The sequence below is a fragment of the Oncorhynchus clarkii genome, chromosome 4 (assembly GCF_045791955.1).
Source record: "Oncorhynchus clarkii lewisi isolate Uvic-CL-2024 chromosome 4, UVic_Ocla_1.0, whole genome shotgun sequence".
NCBI lineage: Eukaryota > Metazoa > Chordata > Actinopteri > Salmoniformes > Salmonidae > Oncorhynchus > Oncorhynchus clarkii.
In genome coordinates this window covers 7057683-7078400 of record NC_092150.1, presented here as the reverse complement: position 1 = coordinate 7078400, position 20718 = coordinate 7057683, and the positions used below count along the sequence as shown (strand labels likewise).

Here is a 20718-nt window from a genome sequence, read left to right as displayed (position 1 = left end):
GTGTAGTCCAAATGGAATCTAATTTACATAAAACTGACAGGTGTAGTCCAAATGGAATCTCATTTACATAAAACTGCCAGGTGTAGTCCAAATGGAATCTAATTTACATAAAACTGACAGGTGTAGTCCAAATGGAATCTCAGTTACATAAAACTGACATGTGTAGTCCAAATGGAATCTCATTTACATAAAACTGACATGTGTAGTCCAAATGGAATCTCATTTACATAAAACTGACAGGTGTAGTCCAAATGGAATCTCAGTTACATAAAACTGACAGGTGTAGTCCAAATGGAATCTCATTTACATAAAACTGACAGGTCTAGTCCAAATGAAATCTCATTTACATAAAACTGACAGGTGTAGTCCAAATGGAATCTAATTTACATAAAACTGACAGGTGTAGCCCAAATGGAATCTCATTTACATAAAACTGACAGAGGTGTAGTCCAAATGGAATCTCATTTACATAAAACTGACAGGTGTAGTCCAAATGGAATCGTAAGGGGTGAAATATTATATATACATAATATTACTTTTCCAGTGTTGCGGATTGCTACATATAAGCACATCATTATGAACTAACCATTCTGTATCTTTACCTATTTAAACAGTAACAATAACCTGTTCTATAGGATTTCTCCATGTAGACTGACTATTGGAGCGCCCATCAGCAGTGGGCTAAAAGGCCTTGTACTGTGATCCGTCGCTCATAAGTAGCACACCAGTCTGGTTACTAAAGGCTATGACATGTAATAACAGGCTATAAACCGTACTCTGATCGTTCACTCATACGTAGCACACCGGCCTGGTTACTAAAGGCTATGACGTGTAATAACAGGCTATAACTCTTCTACTCCCTCTACCACAGGGTTTCACCATAGCACACTGAGAGAGCAAGCCTGTCCTTGGTTGGTTGGTTGGTTGGTGTGTGTGTGTGTGTGTGTGTGTGTGTGTGTGTGTGTGTGTGTGTATATATATATATATATATATATATATTTGGCTCCCAACATGACATTCCTCTCCTGATTGACTTTACAGTAACATTGATCTGAACCAGACAGACAGACATTTTCTTTTAAAGTCCTTGACAAGTGAATGAATCTCTCTGACTCTTTAACTCATGGTAATCATCTCATATTTGTCCTTAAGACTGCTGTCCTCCTCCAGATCTTCTTCCTCCTCTTCGTCCTCCTCCTCTTCCTCCTCGTGGGGTTTCTCAGGCTGTTTGTGATGCATCTCGATGAACAGGAAGTAGACCAGAGCCCCGACCACGCCTCCTATCATCGGCCCCGCCACCGGGACCCACCACCAGTAGTCTGAAGTGCTGTGTATAGGTAGGCACACACACACATATATACACACACACACACGCACACACACACACACATTACAAGAACACATAACACATGCAATAGATGAAGGTATAAGAACACATTATCTGGATAATGCTGTGACGCGTCGAGCCACACTTAGAAATACTTTGTTAAGCCTTGTACAGTGCAGTCGGGAAAGTATTCAGACCCCTTGACTTTTTACACATTTTGTTACATTACAGCCTTATTCTAAAATTGATTAAATAGTTCCCCCCCCCCCCCCCCCCCTCATCAATCTACACACAACACCCCATGGTGACAAAGCAAAAACAGTTTTCATTAATGTTTGCAAATGTATTAGAAATAAAAATATGAAATAGGACATTTACATAAGTAGATTAAAGCACCTTTGTCAGTGATTACAGCCTCGAGTCTTCTTGGGAATGACGCTACAAGCTTGGCACACATGTATTTTAGGAGTTTCTCCCATTCTTCTCGGCAAATCTTCTGAAGCTTTGTCAGGTTGGATGGGGAGCATCACTGCACAGCTATTTTCAGGTCTCTCCAGAGATATCCGATCATGTTCAAGTCCAGGCTTTTTGCTGGGCCACTCGAGGATATTCAGAGACTTGTCCTGAAGCCACTCCTGCGTTGTCTTGGCTGTGTGCTTAGGGTCATTGTCCTGTTGGAAGGTGAACCTTCACTCCAGTCTGAGGTCCTGAGTGCTCTGGAACAGGTTTTCATCAAGCATCTTTCTTTACTTTGCTCTGTTCTTCTTTCTCTCAATCCTAACTAGTCTGCCAGTACCTGCCACTGAAAAACATCCCCACAGCATGATGCTGCCACCACCTTGCTTCACCGTAGGGTTGGTTCCAGGTTTCCTCCAGACGTGACACTTGGCATTCAGACCAAAGTGTTCAATCTTGGTTTCATCAGACCAGAGAATCTTGTTTTTCATGGTCTGAGAGTCCTTTAGGTGCCTTTGGCAAACTCCAAGCAGGCTGTCATGTGCCTTTTACTGAGGAGTAGCTTCCATCTGGCTACTCTACCATAAAGGCCTGATTGGTGGAGTGCTGCAGAGATGGTTGTCCTTCTGGAAGGTTCTCCCATCTCCACAGAGGAACTCTGGAAAGTATTGTAGGTTATACTCAGTGGGTTCTGTAGAATGTACAATTGGAAGTTTACATACACCTCAGCCAAATACATCTAAACTCAGTTTTTCACAATTCCTGAATGTGAAATGTCAGAACAATAGTTGAGAGAATTATTTATTTCAGCTTTTATTTATTTCATCACATTCCTAGTGGGTCAGAAGTTTACATACACTCAATTAGTATTTGATATCATTGCCTTTAAATTGTTTAACTTGGGTCAAATGTTTCAGGTTGCCTTCCAGAAGCTTCCCGCAATAAGTTGGGTGAATTTTGGCCCATTCCTCCTTACAGAGCTGGTGTAACTGAGTCCGGTTTGTAGGCCTCCTTGCTCGCACACGCTTTTTCAGTTCTGCCCACAAATTTTCTATAGGATTGAGGTCAGGACTTTGTGATGGCCACTCCAATACCTTGACTTTGTTGTCCTTAAGCCATTTTGCCACAACTTTGGAAGTATGCTTGGGGTCATTGTCCATTTGGAAGAACCATTGGCGACCAAGCTTTAACTTTCTGACTGATGTCTTGAGATGTTGCTTCAATATAGCCACATAATTTTCCTTCCTCATGATGCCATCTATTTTATGAAGTGCACCAGTCCTTCCTGCAGCAAAAGCACCCCCACAACATGATGCTGCCACCCCTGTGCTTCATGGCTTGGATGGTGTTCTTCGGCTTGCAAGCGTTCCCCTTTTTCCTCCAAACATAACGATGGTCATTATGGCCAAACAGTTCTATTTTAGTTTCATCAGACTAGTGGACATTTCTCCAAAAAGTATGATCTTTGTCCCCATGTGTAGTTGCAAACCGTAGTCTGGCTTTTTTATGGTGGTTTTGGAGCAGTTGCTTCTTCCTTACTGAGTGGCCTTTCAGGTTATGTCGATATAGGACTTGTTTTACTGTGGATATAGATACTTTTGTACCCGTTTCCTCCAGCATCTTCACAAGGTCCTTCGCTGTTGTTCTGGGATTGATTTGCACTTTCGCACCAATGTACATTCATCTCCAGGAGACAGAACACGTCTCCTTCCTGAGCGGTATGACGGCTTCGTGGTCCCATGGTGTTTATACTTGCGTACTATTGTTTGTATAGATGAACGTAGTACCTTCAGGCATTTGGAAGGATAAAACAGACTTGTGGAGGTCTACAATGTTTTTCTGAGGTCTTAGCTGATTTCTTTAGATTTTCCCATGATGTCAAGAAAAGAGGCACTGAGTTTGAAGGTAGGCCTTGAAATACATCCACAGGTACACCTCCAATTGACTAAAATGATGTAAATTAGCCTATCAGAAGCTTCTAAAGCCATTTTCTGGAATTTCCAAGCTGTCTAAAGGCACAGTCAACTTAGTGTATGTAAACTTCTGACCCACTGGAATTGTGAGACAGTGAATTATAAGTGAAATAATCTGTCTGTGGAAAAATGACATGTGTCATGCACAAAGTAGATGTCCTAACCGACTTGCCAAAATTATAGTTTGTTAACAAGACATTTGTGGAGTGGTTGAAAAATGAGTTTTAATGATTCCAACCTAAGTGTATGTAAACTTCCGACTTCAACTGTATATACTTGAAAATGTATCAATTGACCAATTCGGCACATTTGGGCAAACTCCTGGCAGACTTGACACAAAATACTGTGCAGTGTTGTAATTATTTACTGGATCAGTCTGAAACTTTGCACACACCCTGCTGCCATCTGTTGGCCAAAATCTAAATGGCACTTAGACTCCTATCTGAATGTATGGCCTTTCTCTTGCATTTCAAAGATGAAGGGAAATATATATATATATAAACTCATGTTTTTTTTGTTTGTATTATCTTTTACCAGATCTAATGTGTTATATTCTCCTATATTAATTTCACATTTCCACAAACTTCAAAGTGTTCCCTTTCAAATAGTATCAAGAATATACGGAAATGTGTCCTTATTTCAGGTCCTGAGCTACAGACAGTTAGATTTGGGTTTGTGATTTTAGGTGGAAATTTAAAAAAAGGGCCACTGTGTTGTTTGTTGACCTTCAATGCTGCAGAAATGTTTTGCAACCCTTCCCCAGATCTGTGCCTCTACACAATCCTGTCTTGGCGCTCTATGGAAAATTCCTTCGACCTCACGGCTTGTTTTTTTTGTTTGTTGCTCTGACATGCACTGTCAACTGTGAGACCTTATATAGACAGGTGTGTGCCTTTCCAAATAATGTCCAATCAATTTAATTTACCACAGGTGGACTCCAATCACCTCGTAGAAACGTCTCACGGATGATCAATGACAACGGGATGCACCAGAGCTCCATTTTGAGTCTCATAGCAAAGGGTCTGAATACTTACGTATGTAAATAAGGCATTTCTGTTTATTTGTAATACATTTGCAAACATTTCTAAAAACCTGTTTTCGCTTTGTAATTATGGGGTATTGTGCAGAGATTGAGGGTACATTTTTTTTTTGATTTAATCCATTTTAGAATAAGGCTGTAACGTCATAAAATGTGGAAAAAGTTAAAGGGTCTAAATGCACTATAAGTGCGTCTAAATGCACTATAAGTGCGTCTAAATGCACTATAAGTGCGTCTAAATGCACTATAAGTGCGTCTAAATGCAACCGTCACAGAATTATCCAAAACGACAACTGTTTGTTTTTTACAGCACCATTATAATTTACATCTCAGTCTACTTTCCAAGCTCCAATGCTTTTGAAAGTTCAATTAAAGGAATCCAAGTACAATTCAATAGTAGGCAACCCAACGGGGTTAGCACAGAGCATGACAACAGATAATTAGCTAACATTGACTGCATGTGATGTGTTGTGATGTGTTGCTAGGCATGTGAGGTTATATAACACCAATCAACACACGGTTGTTTTTTTTCACCTATCAATACCAGACAATCAAAGGACGATTTGACTAAAACGGTCAACTAATAACCAAGCTACTTTTTGGAATAGATCCAGTAAGTGGAACTAGAAGTTTGTGAAACACTGGTCTAGTCTTTGATCGACATGAGTTACATGAACCCTTCTGTATGAGTTACCTGAACCCTTCTATATGAGTTACCTGAACACGTCTATATGAGTTACCTGAACACTTCTACATGAGTTACCTGAACCCTTCTATATGAGTTACCTGAACCCTTCTACATGAGTTACCTGAACACGTCTATATGAGTTACCTGAACACTTCTATATGAGTTACCTGAACACTTCTATATGAGTTACCTGAACACTTCTATATGAGTTACCTGAACCCTTCTACATGAGTTACCTGAACACTTCTATATGAGTTACCTGAACCCTTCTATATGAGTTACCTGAACACGTCTATATGAGTTACCTGAACACGTCTATATGAGTTACCTGAACCCTTCTATATGAGTTACCTGAACCCTTCTATATGAGTTACCTGAACACTTCTATATGAGTTACCTGAACCCTTCTATATGAGTTACCTGAACCCTTCTATATGAGTTACCTGAACCCTTCTATATGAGTTACCTGAACACTTCTATATGAGTTACCTGAACACTTCTATATGAGTTACCTGAACCCTTCTATATGAGTTACCTGAAGACTCCCCAGTCTGCTACTGCAGTGAAGTGCCGTGACCCGGATGTCTGGCAGGGTTGAGGTGGTACTTACCTCTAATCTTAGCCGCATATATTAAATTATACAGTATTATATTATGAGTTACCTGAACACCTCCCAACCCCAGCCTGCTACAGCAGTAAAGAGTCGTGGCCCCAGGTCCCTGGCAGGGTTGAGGGGGTACCCACAGTTCAGCCCCATGGACACTCCGATAGCCATGATGATCAGGCCGATGCACAGTGGCTCCATGCCTCTAGGGGCGCCGATGTTCTTCCCATCGCTGATGGCCAGGATACACAACACCAGCATGCCTGTTCCTGCTGCCTGGAGAGTACAAAGAATACAGTATGAAGATGGGCAGAATCCCTGTTCCCGCTGCCTGGAGAGTACAAAGAATACAGTATGAAGATAGGCAGAATCCCTGTTCACGCTGCCTGGAGAGTACAATCAAAGAATACAGTATGAAGAGGGGCAGAATCCCTGTTCACGCTTCCTGGAGAGTACAATCAAAGAATACAGTATGAAGATGGGCAGAATCCCTGTTCACGCTTCCTGGAGAGTACAATCAAAGAATACAGTATGAAGATAGGCAGAATCCCTGTTCACGCTGCCTGGAGAGTACAAAGAATACAGTATGAAGATGGGCAGAATCCCTGTTCACGCTTCCTGGAGAGTACAATCAAAGAATACAGTATGAAGAGGGGCAGAATCCCTGTTCCCGCTGCCTGGTGAGTACAAAGAATACAGTATGAAGATAGGCAGAATCCCTGTTCACGCTTCCTGGAGAGTACAATCAAAGAATACAGTATGAAGAGGGGCAGAATCCCTGTTCACGCTTCCTGGAGAGTACAATCAAAGAATACAGTATGAAGATAGGCAGAATCCCAGTATGAAGATGAATACAGTATGAAGATAGGCAGAATCCCTGTTCCCGCTGCCTGGAGAGTACAATCAAATAATACAGTATGAAGAGGGGCAGAATCCCTGTTCACGCTTCCTGGAGAGTACAATCAAAGAATACAGTATGAAGAGGGGCAGAATCCCTGTTCACGCTTCCTGGAGAGTACAATCAAAGAATACAGTATGAAGAGGGGCAGAATCACTGTTCACGCTTGTCGGAGATGTCATGGCGAAATTGGCTAGCTAAACTCATGTGTAGAAACACATGATCGAGGCTAACGGTCATCTCACGATGAACTGTGTGTGTGAAGGCCGTCAAATTAAAAGGCACTTCTTTGATATAAAGTTGTTTTTGAAAAAAAAAAATGTTTAATCAGTTTGTCACTCACAAGGTTGTAGTAATAACATGTTCAACTACTGAAGACATTGGGTCCAATCTTGGTTGTTCCTTTAGATTTTGAAAAAAAAAATAATGATTAAGGAAGAGCTTTTCACTTCTCTCATTGACTTCTAAAACCCCGGTCTGGTCTGTTTCGGAAAACGCTCAATGTTGCACCTCTGGGTTTAAAATCTCTGTGGTAAGATGATTTAAATTGTTGACAACAGCATTGGGTCAATTACATTTCAATTTAGTCAATTCAGGAAGGAAATGGACCCTGGTTGATCATTTAAATAAAAGGACATCAGTAATACCTGGTGATATTTTCATTTATTTTTAATATTCCAGCAGGATATAAAGAAAATTGTTGAAATGTTATTCTTTATATTTGTTGGGAGAACATAATGTTATTCTTCATCCAGGCTGCATTACATCCCATAGGGCGGTGCACAATTTGCCCAGTGTCGTCCAGGTTTGCCCGAGTTAGGGTTTGGCCGAGTTAGGGTTTGGCCGAGTTAGGGTTTGGCCAGGGTAGGCCGTCATTGTAAATAATATTTTTTTATTAACTGACTTGCCTAGTTATATAAACATTTAAACATATATTTGTTGTGAGAATAATGTTATTCTCTATATTTGTTGTGAGAATAATGTTATTCTCTATATTTGTTGTGAGAATAATGTTATTCTCTATATTTGTTATATTATTATTGGCCCCCCTCTTTGTTTTGTTACATGACCACTCCACATCAATTTGACAAACACGGCACTTTTTTTGCATTTATAGTTACAAAGCAAAATGTAGTTATTTGAGTCTGGATAGATACACATGCGGTATACATAACATTCGTTAAGAACATTCGTTAAGTATTTAGACCCCTTGACTTTTTCAACATTTTGTTTTACGTTACAGGCTTATTCTAAAATGGATTTAAAAAATAATAATCTTCATCAACAAAGCAACAACAGATTTTTAGATGTATTAAATATTTTAAAAACTAAAATATCACATTTACATAAGTATTCAGACCCTTTACTCAGTACTTTGTTGAAACACCTTTGGCAGCGATTAGAGCCTTGAGTCTTCTTGGGTATGACACTACAAGCTTAGCATACCTGTATTTGGGGAGTTTCTCCCATTCTTCTCTACAGATCCTCTCAAGCTCTGTCAGGTTGGATGGGGAGCGTTGCTGCACAGCTATTTTCAGGTCTCTCCCAGAGATGTTCAAGTCCAGGCCCTGGCTGGGTCAATCAAGGACATTCAGAGACTTGTCCTGAGACTTGTCCAGAGACTCCTTCATTGTCTTGGCTGTGTGCTTGTCCTGTTTGAAGGTGAACCTTCGCCTGGAGCAGGTTTTCATTAAGGATCTCTCTGTACTTTGCTCCATTCATCTTTCCCTCCATCCTGACTAGTCTCCCAGTCCCTGCTGCTGAAAAACATCCCCCCACAGCATGATGCTGCCATCACCATGCTTCACCGTAGGGATGGTGCCAAGTTTTCTCCAGACGTGAAGCTTGGCATTCAGGCCAAAGAGTTCAATCTTGGTTACATCAGATCAGATAATCTTGTTTCTCATATTCTGAGAGTCCTTTAGGTGCCTTTTTGGCAAACTCCAAGCGGGATGTCATGTGCCTTTTACTGAGGAGTGGCTTCCGTCTGGCCACTCTACCATAAAGGCCTGATTGGTGGAGTGCTGCAGAGATGGTTGTCCTTCTGGAAGGTTCTGGCATCTCCACAGAGGAACTCTGGTGCTCTGTCAGAGTGACCAGAGGGTTCTTGGTCACCTCCCTGACCAAGGCCCTTCCGCCCCGATTGCTCAGTTTGGTTGGGCGGCCAGCTCTTGGAAGAGTCTTGGTGGTCACAAACTTCCTCCATTTAAGAATAATGGAGGCCACTGTGATCTTGGGGACCTTAACATTTCTAAAAAACATTTTAGAATAAGGCTGTAACACAACAAAATATGGAAAAAGTCAAGGGGTCTGAATACTTTTCGTTTGCACTGTATAGTATTTTTTGGTCCTAACTACTACAGATCATGGCCTTTTAACCCACCCCTCAGCTGCTTTCAGCCCATCCCACCCACCCCTCAGCTGCTTTCAGCCCATCCCACCCATCTCCGTAAAGCTACTCTCAGCCCATCCCACCCATCTCCGTAAAGCTACTCTCAGTCCATCCCACCCATCTCCGTAAAGCTACTCTCAGCCCATCCCACCCATCTCCGTAAAGCTACTCTCAGTCCATCCCACCTATCTCCGTAAAGCTACTCTCAGTCCATCCCACCTATCTCCGTAAAGCTACTCTCAGCCCATCCCACCTATCTCCGTAAAGCTACTCTCAGTCCATCCCACCTATCTCCGTAAAGCTACTCTCAGCCCATCCCACCTATCTCCGTAAAGCTACTCAGCCCATCCCACCTATCTCTGTAAAGCTACTCAGTCCATCCCACCTATCTCTGTAAAGCTACTAACAGCCCATCCAACCCATCTCTGTAGAGCTACTCTCAGTCCATCCCACCTATCTCTGTAAAGCTACTCTCAGTCCATCCCACCTTTCACCGTAAACCACAGACTTATGATTTCCATGGGCAATGTATGTTTAAACTGTGCTGTTTTACATAAATTCTGAACCTTTATAATCGCATAGTATTTACAGATAGTAAAATATGAATCTTTAATAATATACAAACGGTTTGTATATTATATTGTTGATTGATTGACTATGGGTTTCCAAATCTCAAAAACAGTGCTATTTGTAGGGTTCGTTTCAGGTAAATGTATAGATTTGTCAGCCGCTCTTGAACCTGTGACCAGAAACAAGCTACATAGGGGCAATACCAAAAGAAGTGATCTAATGATTCTGTCTCTTTGTAGCAAAATCTGCAGAGCTGGGATAAATAAATCAAATTAAAAGAAATGGTTGTATGCCCCATATACAGGACATAACATTCTATAGGTGGCAAGAGTTTTACATTATCATTTAAATTGAGTGTTGCTTTGTGTATCAGTTCATAAATGATGCACCATGAAAACGGAACATCGAAAATCTCTTCCCACCTATTTTCCAACCTTTATGGCGCCACTGTCAACATTTTGTTTCTCAAATGAAGCTGGTATACAGTGCCTTCAGAAAGTATTCATACCCCTTGACTTATTACGCATTTTGTTCTGTTACAGCCTGAATTCAAAATTGATTTAAAAAAAAAACATTTCACTGACACAATACCCAATCCCATAATGACCAAGTGAAAACATGTTTTTAGAAATGTTTTCAAATTTATTGAAAATTAAATAGAGAAATATCTCATTTACATAAGTATTTACACCCCTGGGTCAGTACATGTTTGAATCAGCTTTGCACATGTGGATTGTACAATATTTGCACATTAAACAATTCTTCAAGCTCCATCAAGTTAGTTGTTGACCATTGCTAGACAGTCATTTCCAAGTCTTACCATAGATTTTCGAGACGATTAAAGTCAAAACTGTAACTAGGCCACTCAGGAGCATTCAATCTCGTATTGGTAACCAACTTTGGCCTTGTGTTTTAAGTTATTGGCATGCTGAAAGTTGAATTTGTCTCCCAGTTTATGTTGGAAAGCAGACAGAGCTAGGTTTTCCTCTAAGATTTTGCCTGTGCTTAGCTCTATTCCATTTATTGTTATCCTAAAAACCTCCCTAGTCCTTTACGATGAAAAGCATACCCATAACATGATGCAGCCACCACCATGCTTGAAAATATGAAGAGTGATACTCAGTGATGTGTTGTGTTGGATTTGCCTCAAACGTAACGCTTTGTATTCAGGACATAAAGTTAATTTCTTTGCCATATTTTTTGCAGTTTTACTTTAGTGCCTTATTGCAAACAGGATGCATGTTTTGGAATATTTGTATTCTGTACAGGCTTCCTTCATTTAACTCTGTTATTTAGGTTATTATTGTGGAGTAACTACAATGTTGTTGATCCGTCCTCAGTTTTCTCCAATCACAGCCATTCGTACTAATCTACTGGAGAACCCGTTCTCATTTAAATATAAACATTTGTACGACTGAAGCTTTTAGTGGGAAACTCATTTTCATTATATAAACATGCACGTTTAATTTAGTTTGATTGGCATTCCAAATCAAGTTAAATATTTTTTGCTCATATAATACATTTAAAAAAAAAGTTTAGTCTGGAGTAGGCAGCACCATAGGGAAATAAGTCAACTATGATATGACTGAAGAGTTAATCAGTGTGATTTTCCATAAATACAGGTATTTTCCCTCTCCACGGTTGCAAGATCTTGCTTATTGTTTCGCTAACTCTCTATTGAAATTTGTTGTAGTGAGTTCATTTATATATTTCGGGATGTGAACGCCAAGTATGTCTTCTTCACCGGCAGACCATTTTTTATTGATAAACTACAGACGAATGTAAAATGTGTGTATTTTAATGATGCCATAAGTAATATGGTACACTTATCATAATTAGGTTTAAGTCCAGAGAGGTAAATAGTCCAGATTCTCAATGAGATTGGGCATTCAGTACAGGGATCCAGATTCTCAATGAGATTGGGCATTCAGTACAGGGATCCAGATTCTCAATGAGATTGGGCATTCAGTACAGGGATCCAGATTCTCAATGAGATTGGGCATTCAGTACAGGGATCCAGATTCTCAATGAGATTGGGCATTCAGTACAGGGATCCAGATTCTCAATGAGATTGGGCATTCAGTACAGGGATCCAGATTCTCAATGAGATTGGGCATTCAGTACAGGGATCCAGATTCCAGACTTAAGAGAGAACTTGAGTCACTGGCATAGATTGACACTTTTGTTTAAAAGCCCTGGATTTTTAACCCCTTCATATTATTGTTGGTTCTTCTGATACCTAACATTTTGATGGCCAGAGCCAATAGATACTGAGACAATGGACAACCTTGTTTTTGCCCTTTAAAAAAAAAATCAAATAAAAAAGACAGCAATGACATTCATTGTACTGTTGAATGGGATGGCCAATGATTTGTCCTTTTGACAGTTCAATACTTTCTGAGATGTAGCCATTATTTACTATTTTACACCAAGGGTTACTATACATAACTTTTACCCATTTTATAAGAGATTCTCCAAAATACAAATATATAAATTCTAGTCCTACTTTATCAAAGGCGTGATTTCCCAGGCGTTTCATAGTGTTCTATTGTTTCAAGTACTTGTCTTATATTTACCTCCAATGTGTCGTCCATGTAAACAACCTGTCTGATTAGGATAAATAATATCCGACCTTTTTAATTCTATGCGCCCTGCATTTTGCAAAAATGTTTGCATCACAACACTGAAGTGTGAGGGGCCTCCAATTTTTTAAATGGACTAGATCTTTACATATACACCACTTGGATCCTGTTTCAGTAATAATGAAATCAGACCTTCATGTTGAATGTCTGATAATCAACCATTTTATATGAGTGGTTAATAAAAACACGTTAATAGTGGATCTTTGAGTTACATCAAAAAAAGTTTGATATAACTCGAACCCTGGAGTTTTTCCAGACTGAAAGGAATGAATTGCATCAAGAAATTTGGCCTTCATATGAGTCTTTCTGTACAGATGTTAATTTCACATTATTATTAGGGGGAAAATTCATTTTTAGGTAACATTCTTCAGTGGTAATGTTATTCTTTATATTTGTTGTGAGAATAATGTTATTCTTTATATTCGTTGTGAGAACATAATGTTATTCTTTATATTTGTTGGGAGAATAATGTTATTCTTTATATTTGTTGTGAGAATAATGTTATTCTCTATATTTGTTGTGAGAACGTAATGTTATTCTGAGGACTGGATATAACATCATCATGACTGACTGTCTAAGACAGGATATACAGTGCCTTACGAAAGTATTCCTCCCCCTTGAACTTTGCGACCTTTTGCCACATTTCAGGCTTCAAACATAAAGATATAAAACTGTATTTTTTTGTGAAGAATCAACAACAAGTGGGACACAATCATGAAGTGGAACGACATTTATTGGATATTTCAAACTTTTTTAACAAATCAAAAACTGAAAAATTGGGCGTGCAAAATTATTCAGCCCCTTTACTTTCAGTGCAGCAAACTCTCTTCAGAAGTTCAGTGAGGATCTCTGAATGATCCAATGTTGACCTAAATGACTAATGATGATAAATACAATCCACCTGTGTGTAATCAAGTCTCCGTATAAATGCACCTGCACTGTGATAGTCTCAGAGGTCCGTTAAAAGCGCAGAGAGCATCATGAAGAACAAGGAACACACCAGGCAGGTCCGAGATACTGTTGTGAAGAAGTTTAAAGCTGGATTTGGATACAAAAAGATTTCCCAATCTTTAAACATCCCAAGGAGCACTGTGCAAGCGATAATATTGAAATGGAAGGAGTATCAGACCACTGCAAATCTACCAAGACCTGGCCGTCCCTCTAAACTTTCAGCTCATACAAGGAGAAGACTGATCAGAGATGCAGCCAAGAGGCCCATGATCACTCTGGATGAACTGCAGAGATCTACAGCTGAGGTGGGAGACTCTGTCCATAGGACAACAATCAGTCGTATATTGCACAAATCTGGCCTTTATGGAAGAGTGGCAAGAAGAAAGCCATTTCTTAAAGATATCCATAAAAAGTGTTGTTTAAAGTTTGCCACAAGCCACCTGGGAGACACACCAAACATGTGGAAGAAGGTGCTCTGGTCAGATGAAACCAAAATTGAACTTTTTGGCAACAATGCAAAATGTTATGTTTGGCGTAAAAGCAACACAGCTGAACACACCATTCCCACTGTCAAACATGGTGGTGGCAGCATCATGGTTTGGGCCTGCTTTTCTTCAGCAGGGACAGGGAAGATGGTTAAAATTGATGGGAAGATGGATGGAGCCAAATACAGGACCATTCTGGAAGAAAACCTGATGGAGTCTGCAAAAGACCTGAGACTGGGACGGAGATTTGTCTTCCAACAAGACAATGATCCAAAACATAAAGCAAAATCTACAATGGAATGGTTCAAAAATAAACATATCCAGGTGTTAGAATGGCCAAGTCAAAGTCCAGACCTGAATCCAATTGAGAATCTGTGGAAAGAACTGAAAACTGCTGTTCACAAATGCTCTCCATCCAACCTCACTGAGCTCGAGCTGTTTTGCAAGGAGGAATGGGAAAAAATTTCAGTCTCTCGATGTGCAAAACTGATAGAGACATACCCCAAGCGACTTACAGCTGTAATCGCAGCAAAAGGTGGCGCTACAAAGTATTAACTTAAGGGGGCTGAATAATTTTGCACGGCCAATTTTTCAGTTTTTGATTTGTTAAAAAAGTTTGAAATATCCAATAAATGTCGTTCCACTTCATGATTGTGTCCCACTTGTTGTTGATTCTTCACAAAAAAATACAGTTTTATATCTTTATGTTTGAAGCCTGAAATGTGGCAAAAGGTCGCAAAGTTCAAGGGGGCCGAATACTTTCGCAAGGCACTGTAACACCATCATGACTGACTGTCTAAGACAGGATACAACATCATCATGACTGACTGTCTAAGACAGGATATAACATCATCATGACAGCCTGTCTAAGACCACCATTGTGACCACCATTGTGACTGTTACAGTGTTGTGTCTGTGTTGATGTTAAAGTGTTTTAAGTAGGTAAGTGTGAACATCAGAACGAGGGTCATTGGCCCCAAAACCCTGCTAACGAGGGGATGTGATGTGTAGGAAAGTGGGACAATCAATTTGCATTAGCAACATGTCCCAGAGAACTGGGGATGTAAAGGTTTAATGGCTAACTGATAAAACATTGTGTAACTACTGGTAACTAGAGCAGACTGGAGTACCAGAGGGGTCGTCTCTCCTCTCAACCCCTTGATTTCGTCTCGCCTGGTTTGCCTAGGTGGTGTTCATTAAGGCACGCAACGGACATTTTTTTGCAACAAAAAACTAAAATGTGTAGGTGGTAGGTAGTCCCTCAGAGCATTTTCATCTGTGTGATGCTTAATGAACATGATACTGGTCTCTCCCCCTGGTCTCCCTCCCCCCCGGTCCACCCTCTTCCCGGTTTCTCTCCCCCCCCTGGTCTCTCTCCCCTCGAGGTCTCTCTCATCGTGACCCTTGACCTCGTCTCACCTGATCTATGAGGCCATCTACGATGGTCAGAGACCTGGCACAGTAGGATGCAACACACACACACACACACACACACACACACACACACACACACACACACACACACACACACACACACACACACACACACACACACACACACACACACACACACACACACACACACACACACACACACACACCTGGTCTATGATGCCTCCGAGGATGGTTAGGGACCTGGCAGGGTAAGAGGCAAAGATGTGGCCGGTGGCGTTAATACCAGTCACTGATAAAATCCCATTGGTGAAGTCCATGAACGCATCTACATGGATGACAATGTCACAGTTAGAAAACAAAACTTAGCCATTCAGAAGATGAAAAGATAAACATTGATAAGACGATGGACGTTTGCTTCACAAGTCGATCTTCTATTGCACCTCGGTTAGAAAGCGGGATAGCGACAACTTCTTCACATCAAGAGCACATGACAACAATTCATAACAACAGTTCATAACAGAAGATCATAACAGCAGTTCATAACATTGGTTGTTAATAACAGCAGTTCATAGCAGTTCATAACAGCAGTTCATAACAGTTCATAACAGCAGTTCATAACAGTTCATAACAGCAGTTCATAACAGTTCATAACAACAGTTCATAACAGTTCATAACAGCAGTTCATAACAGTTCATAACAACAGTTCATAACAGAAGATCATAACAACAGTTCATAACAACAGTTCATAACAATAGTTCATAACAGCAGTTCATGACAGCAGTTCATAACAGTTCATAACAGTTCATAACACCAGTTCATAACAGAAGATCATAACAACAGTTCATAACAGTTCATAACAGCAGTTCATAACAGTTCATAACAGCAGTTCATAACAGCAGTTCATAACAGCAGTTCATAACAGTTCATAACAACAGTTCATAACAACAGTTCATAACAGCATTTCATAACAGTTCATAACAGCAGTTCATAACAGTTCATAACAGTTCATAACAACAGTTCATAACAACAGTTCATAACAGCAGTTCATAACAGTTCATAACAGTTCATAACAGAAGATCATAACAACAGTTCATAACAACAGTTCATAACAGCAGTTCATAACAGAAGATCATAACAGCAGTTCATAACAACAGTTCATAACAACAGTTCATAACAGAAGATCATAACAGCAGTTCATAACAGTTCATAACAGCAGTTCATAACAGCAGTTCATAACAGTTCATAACAGCAGTTCATAACAGCAGTTCATAACAGTTCATAACAGAAGATCATAACAACAGTTCATAACAATAGTTCATAACAGCAGTTCATAACAGTTCATAACAGCAGTTCATAACAGTTCATAACAGCAGTTCATAACAGTTCATAACAGAAGATCATAACAGCAGTTCATAACATTGGTTGTTCATAACAAACATGTCAAATGTGTTTGTTTGCCAGGGAATATGAGTTAAGCCAGTTGACCTGATTTGTTACAATTCACCCCAAGGCTTTTAAACATGTGCAATCTGTTGGAACAGTTCCATCAACAACTCTGCAGAAACAGATCACTGTGGTGATCGCAGAATGCAGCGACAGATCACCATGGTGATGGCAGAATACAGCAACAGATCACCGTGGTGATCGCAGAATGCAGCAACAGATCACCGTGGTGATCGCAGAATGCAGCAACATATTGTTTGTTGTATCACAGTAAGCTTTTATTAAATAATCGCATTTGGGAGCAGCAAAACAGTGAGCAGACATTCCCTTTTTTTTGATTGGCTTATTCTACTGTCCAACTCCAGTTATTTACTTTCGATGTCAAGTAACAGAATGCAGACATGGCCACACTACTCACCATAATACAGCCCAAACACTGCAGCAGCTCCAGAGAAAGCACCAAGGAACTGAGCGACGACATAGACAGGGAATTTATAGAACTTGAGTTTTCCCAGGATCACCATGGCCAAGGAGACAGCAGGGTTCACATGGGCTCCTGGGAGAGAAGAGAGAGCCAGGTGATGGCTCTATCTCAATAATTGTTCCTGTGATTCCTCCCCATCCTATCTCCTTGCCTCCTTCTCAACCATATTGAAGAAGGTCAAAAAGGTTCTTCCCCCTCAGATCTTCTTTGAGAGGGAAGTGAGGAGAAAGGATGGGAGAAATGACGCAAGGACGAATTGAGAATGAGCCAGTGAAAGAGGAGAGAGGGTGGGGAGGTTGGAAAGATAGCCGTCTACACTATTAGATGAAGAGACATATTACAGATACATGCTCTCACTTCAACGTAATTCCAGCGGCTGAAATTACTGCTAAGTGACATATATTAAGACCAGCTATACTCCCTGTCTCTTTTCACAATATTTAAAATGCATGAGCGTGATCTTAAACCGGCATGATGTTACTGTTGTTGTGGGCAATTTATCCCGTTTTCAATCCCTCTCTGTGTCACTACGTGTTGTATTCACAATCAGCCTAGCAGCGTGTTGGAGCCGAGATAGGTCTCTGTCATAGAGAGGCCACTGCCTTAGATCAATGGAGTTTGTAGGACATTTACTGCCCGAGGTTATGAATGGCCTGGATGGGGCTGGAACACAACAGGGCAATGGGTGAGAAATCAATCGCTAGTTCAGATGTATTAACTGTGAACAGGAGCTGGCACGTTCTGCATCGGTCTAGAACGTGAGGTGACAACATGACTGTTGACAGGGTGCAGCAGGGGTGGGGGGGGGGGGTGTTTAATGTTGTCACATGAACTAAATGACTCTAAAGGAACGCCTCGTGTTACAATGTTATCATCAAACAATTAAAATGTCTTAACGTTTCACTTCAGTAAGCCTCCTGTGTGTGTGTGTGTGTGTGTGTGTGTGTGTGTGTGTGTGTGTGTGTGTGTGTGTGTGTGTGTGTGTGTGTGTGTGTGTGTGTGTGTGTGTGTGTGAGTGAGTACAGTAGGTTCCAGGAACTTTAAAAAAAAACCTATTGGTTTAATTGAGATGGCATCCCTCATTGATTGAACTGAATTCCAATATCTAATTTGAATAGGTATTGATCTCTGCAAACTCCAATTAATAACAAAACACCATTCATTACATAATAGTACAAATGCATTGTGAATCTCATTCCTGTTTTTGTCTGTACCTCATTCAGCCATGTATTAGGTTGGCTGATAATTTCACTGGGAGGTAGACATCTTTGATACAGCTTTTACTGCAGCATTAAACTCTGGCAAACCGGCAGAGAGAGTTTGTCACATTAACAATGCACCGTTGCTTCAGAACAGGCTTATATTTTTAAACGCACTCAATTGTAATATTATTGTTATATTGTGATATGATAATTACCTGACACTCCTCCGGCCACGTACACTGCCATCATCAGTCCTACAGAGAAGCCTATATGGATGGTGAGAGTCTCCCCCATGGCATTACGACTCAGGACCGTCTGAGCAACAGACCCAACGCCAAACAACTAACACAGGAGATGAGGAGAGGGAAGAGAGGGAGAAGAGAGGGAAGAGAGGGAGAGGGAAGAAGAGAGGGAATCGAAGGAAGAGAGGGAGAGAGAGGGAAGAGAAGGAAGAGAGGGAGAGGGAAGAGAAGGAAGAGAGGGAGAGGGAAGAAGAGAGGGAAGAGAAGGAAGAGAGGGAGATGGAAGAAGAGAGGGAAGAGAGGGAGAGGGAAGAGAAGGAAGAGAGGGAGAGGGAAGAGAAGGAAGAGAGGGAGAGGGAAGAAGAGAGGGAAGAGAAGGGGAGGGAAGAAGAGAGGGAAGAGAGGGAGAGGGAAGAAGAGAGGGAAAAGAGGGAGAGGGAAGAAGAGAGGGAAGAAGTTAGTCCATGTCTAGCCAAGCAAATAGACATTAATCCCATTCAGTATAATACTATCAGTTAAATTTAGTTTGTAAGAATTTGAATGAATTCTGATTACACTTTACTCACTTTACTAACCCTAATCCTAAACCTGACCCTTATTTAATCATAATCCTAACCCTAATTTAATTATATCCCTAACCTAATTGGGGTGGCAGGTAGCCTAGTGGTTAGAGCCAGTAACCGAAAGGCTGCTAGATCAAATCCCAGAGCTGTCAAAATCTGTCATTCTGCTCCTGAACAGGGCAAATAACCCACTGTTCCCCGGTAAACTGTCATTCTGCTCCTGAACAGGGCAAATAACCCACTGTTCCCCGGTAAACTGTCATTCTGCTCCTGAACAGGGCAAATAACCCACTGTTCCCCGGTAAACTGTCATTCTGCTCCTGAACAGGGCAAATAACCCACTGTTCCCCGGTAAACTGTCATTCTGCTCCTGAACAGGGCAAATAACCCACTGTTCCCCGGTAAACTGTCATTCTGCTCCTGAACAGGGCAAATAACCCACTGTTCCCCGGTAAACTGTCATTCTGCTCCTGAACAGGGCAAATAACCCACTGTTCCCCGGTAAACTGTCATTCTGCTCCTGAACAGGGCAAATAACCCACTGTTCCCCGGTAAACTGTCATTCTGCTCCTGAACAGGGCAAATAACCCACTGTTCCCCGGTAAACTGTCATTCTGCTCCTGAACAGGGCAAATAACCCACTGTTCCCCGGTAAACTGTCATTCTGCTCCTGAACAGGGCAAATAACCCACTGTTCCCCGGTAAACTGTCATTGTAAATAAGAATTTGTTCTTAACTGACTTGCCTAGTTAAATAAAAAATGTACCTAATTTGATCACAATCCTACCCTTAATTGAATCATAATCCTAATTTAATCATGTGAAATAGCATACATTTTTTTATGTAATTGCTCAATAAGATAACTCATATTGAGGGGTTACAAATTGACCTTGTAAGGCAATTTCTCACCAAAACACATATTGAATATGAAGCCAGCGGTACTTACAACCAAGATAAAAGTCCCCAGGAACTCAGCCAGGAACTCCTTCAGTATCCCATGTTTCAGAGCATAGCGTTGCCTCATAGTTCTCCTGTGTTTCATCTCCATGTATCACCGTGCCAACGCGCTGTCAAAACTGACAGTTATCCAACAGTCTCACAGTGTCTCTGGAGCATCGCTAGATCCTCACCACCTCCAGACACTCCCACGTCCACTACCCCTACCAGACACTCCCACGGCCTCTACCCTTACCAGACACTCCCACGTCCACTACCCCTACCAGACACTCCCACGTCCTCTACCCCTACCAGACACTCCCACATCCACTACCCATACCAGACACTCCCACGTCCTCTACCCCTACCAGACACGCCCACGGCCTCTACCCCTACCAGACACTCCCACATCCTCTACCCCAACCAGA

General features: G+C 41.0%; 1 protein-coding gene across 1 annotated transcript; it reads right to left on the bottom strand.

Annotated features, from left to right (window-relative positions):
• Nucleotides 1-994: 994 nt before the first annotated feature.
• On the bottom strand, nucleotides 995-20434 carry LOC139407544 (aquaporin-9-like). Its single transcript, XM_071151364.1, has 6 exons — nucleotides 20301-20434; nucleotides 18765-18891; nucleotides 17282-17419; nucleotides 15627-15745; nucleotides 6146-6363; nucleotides 995-1327 (listed from the first exon to the last, which is right to left on the bottom strand). Exons 1-6 carry the CDS (start codon nucleotides 20400-20402, stop codon nucleotides 1117-1119), a joined length of 915 nt encoding a protein of 304 aa, XP_071007465.1. The 5' UTR covers nucleotides 20403-20434; the 3' UTR covers nucleotides 995-1116.
• Nucleotides 20435-20718: the final 284 nt, after the last annotated feature.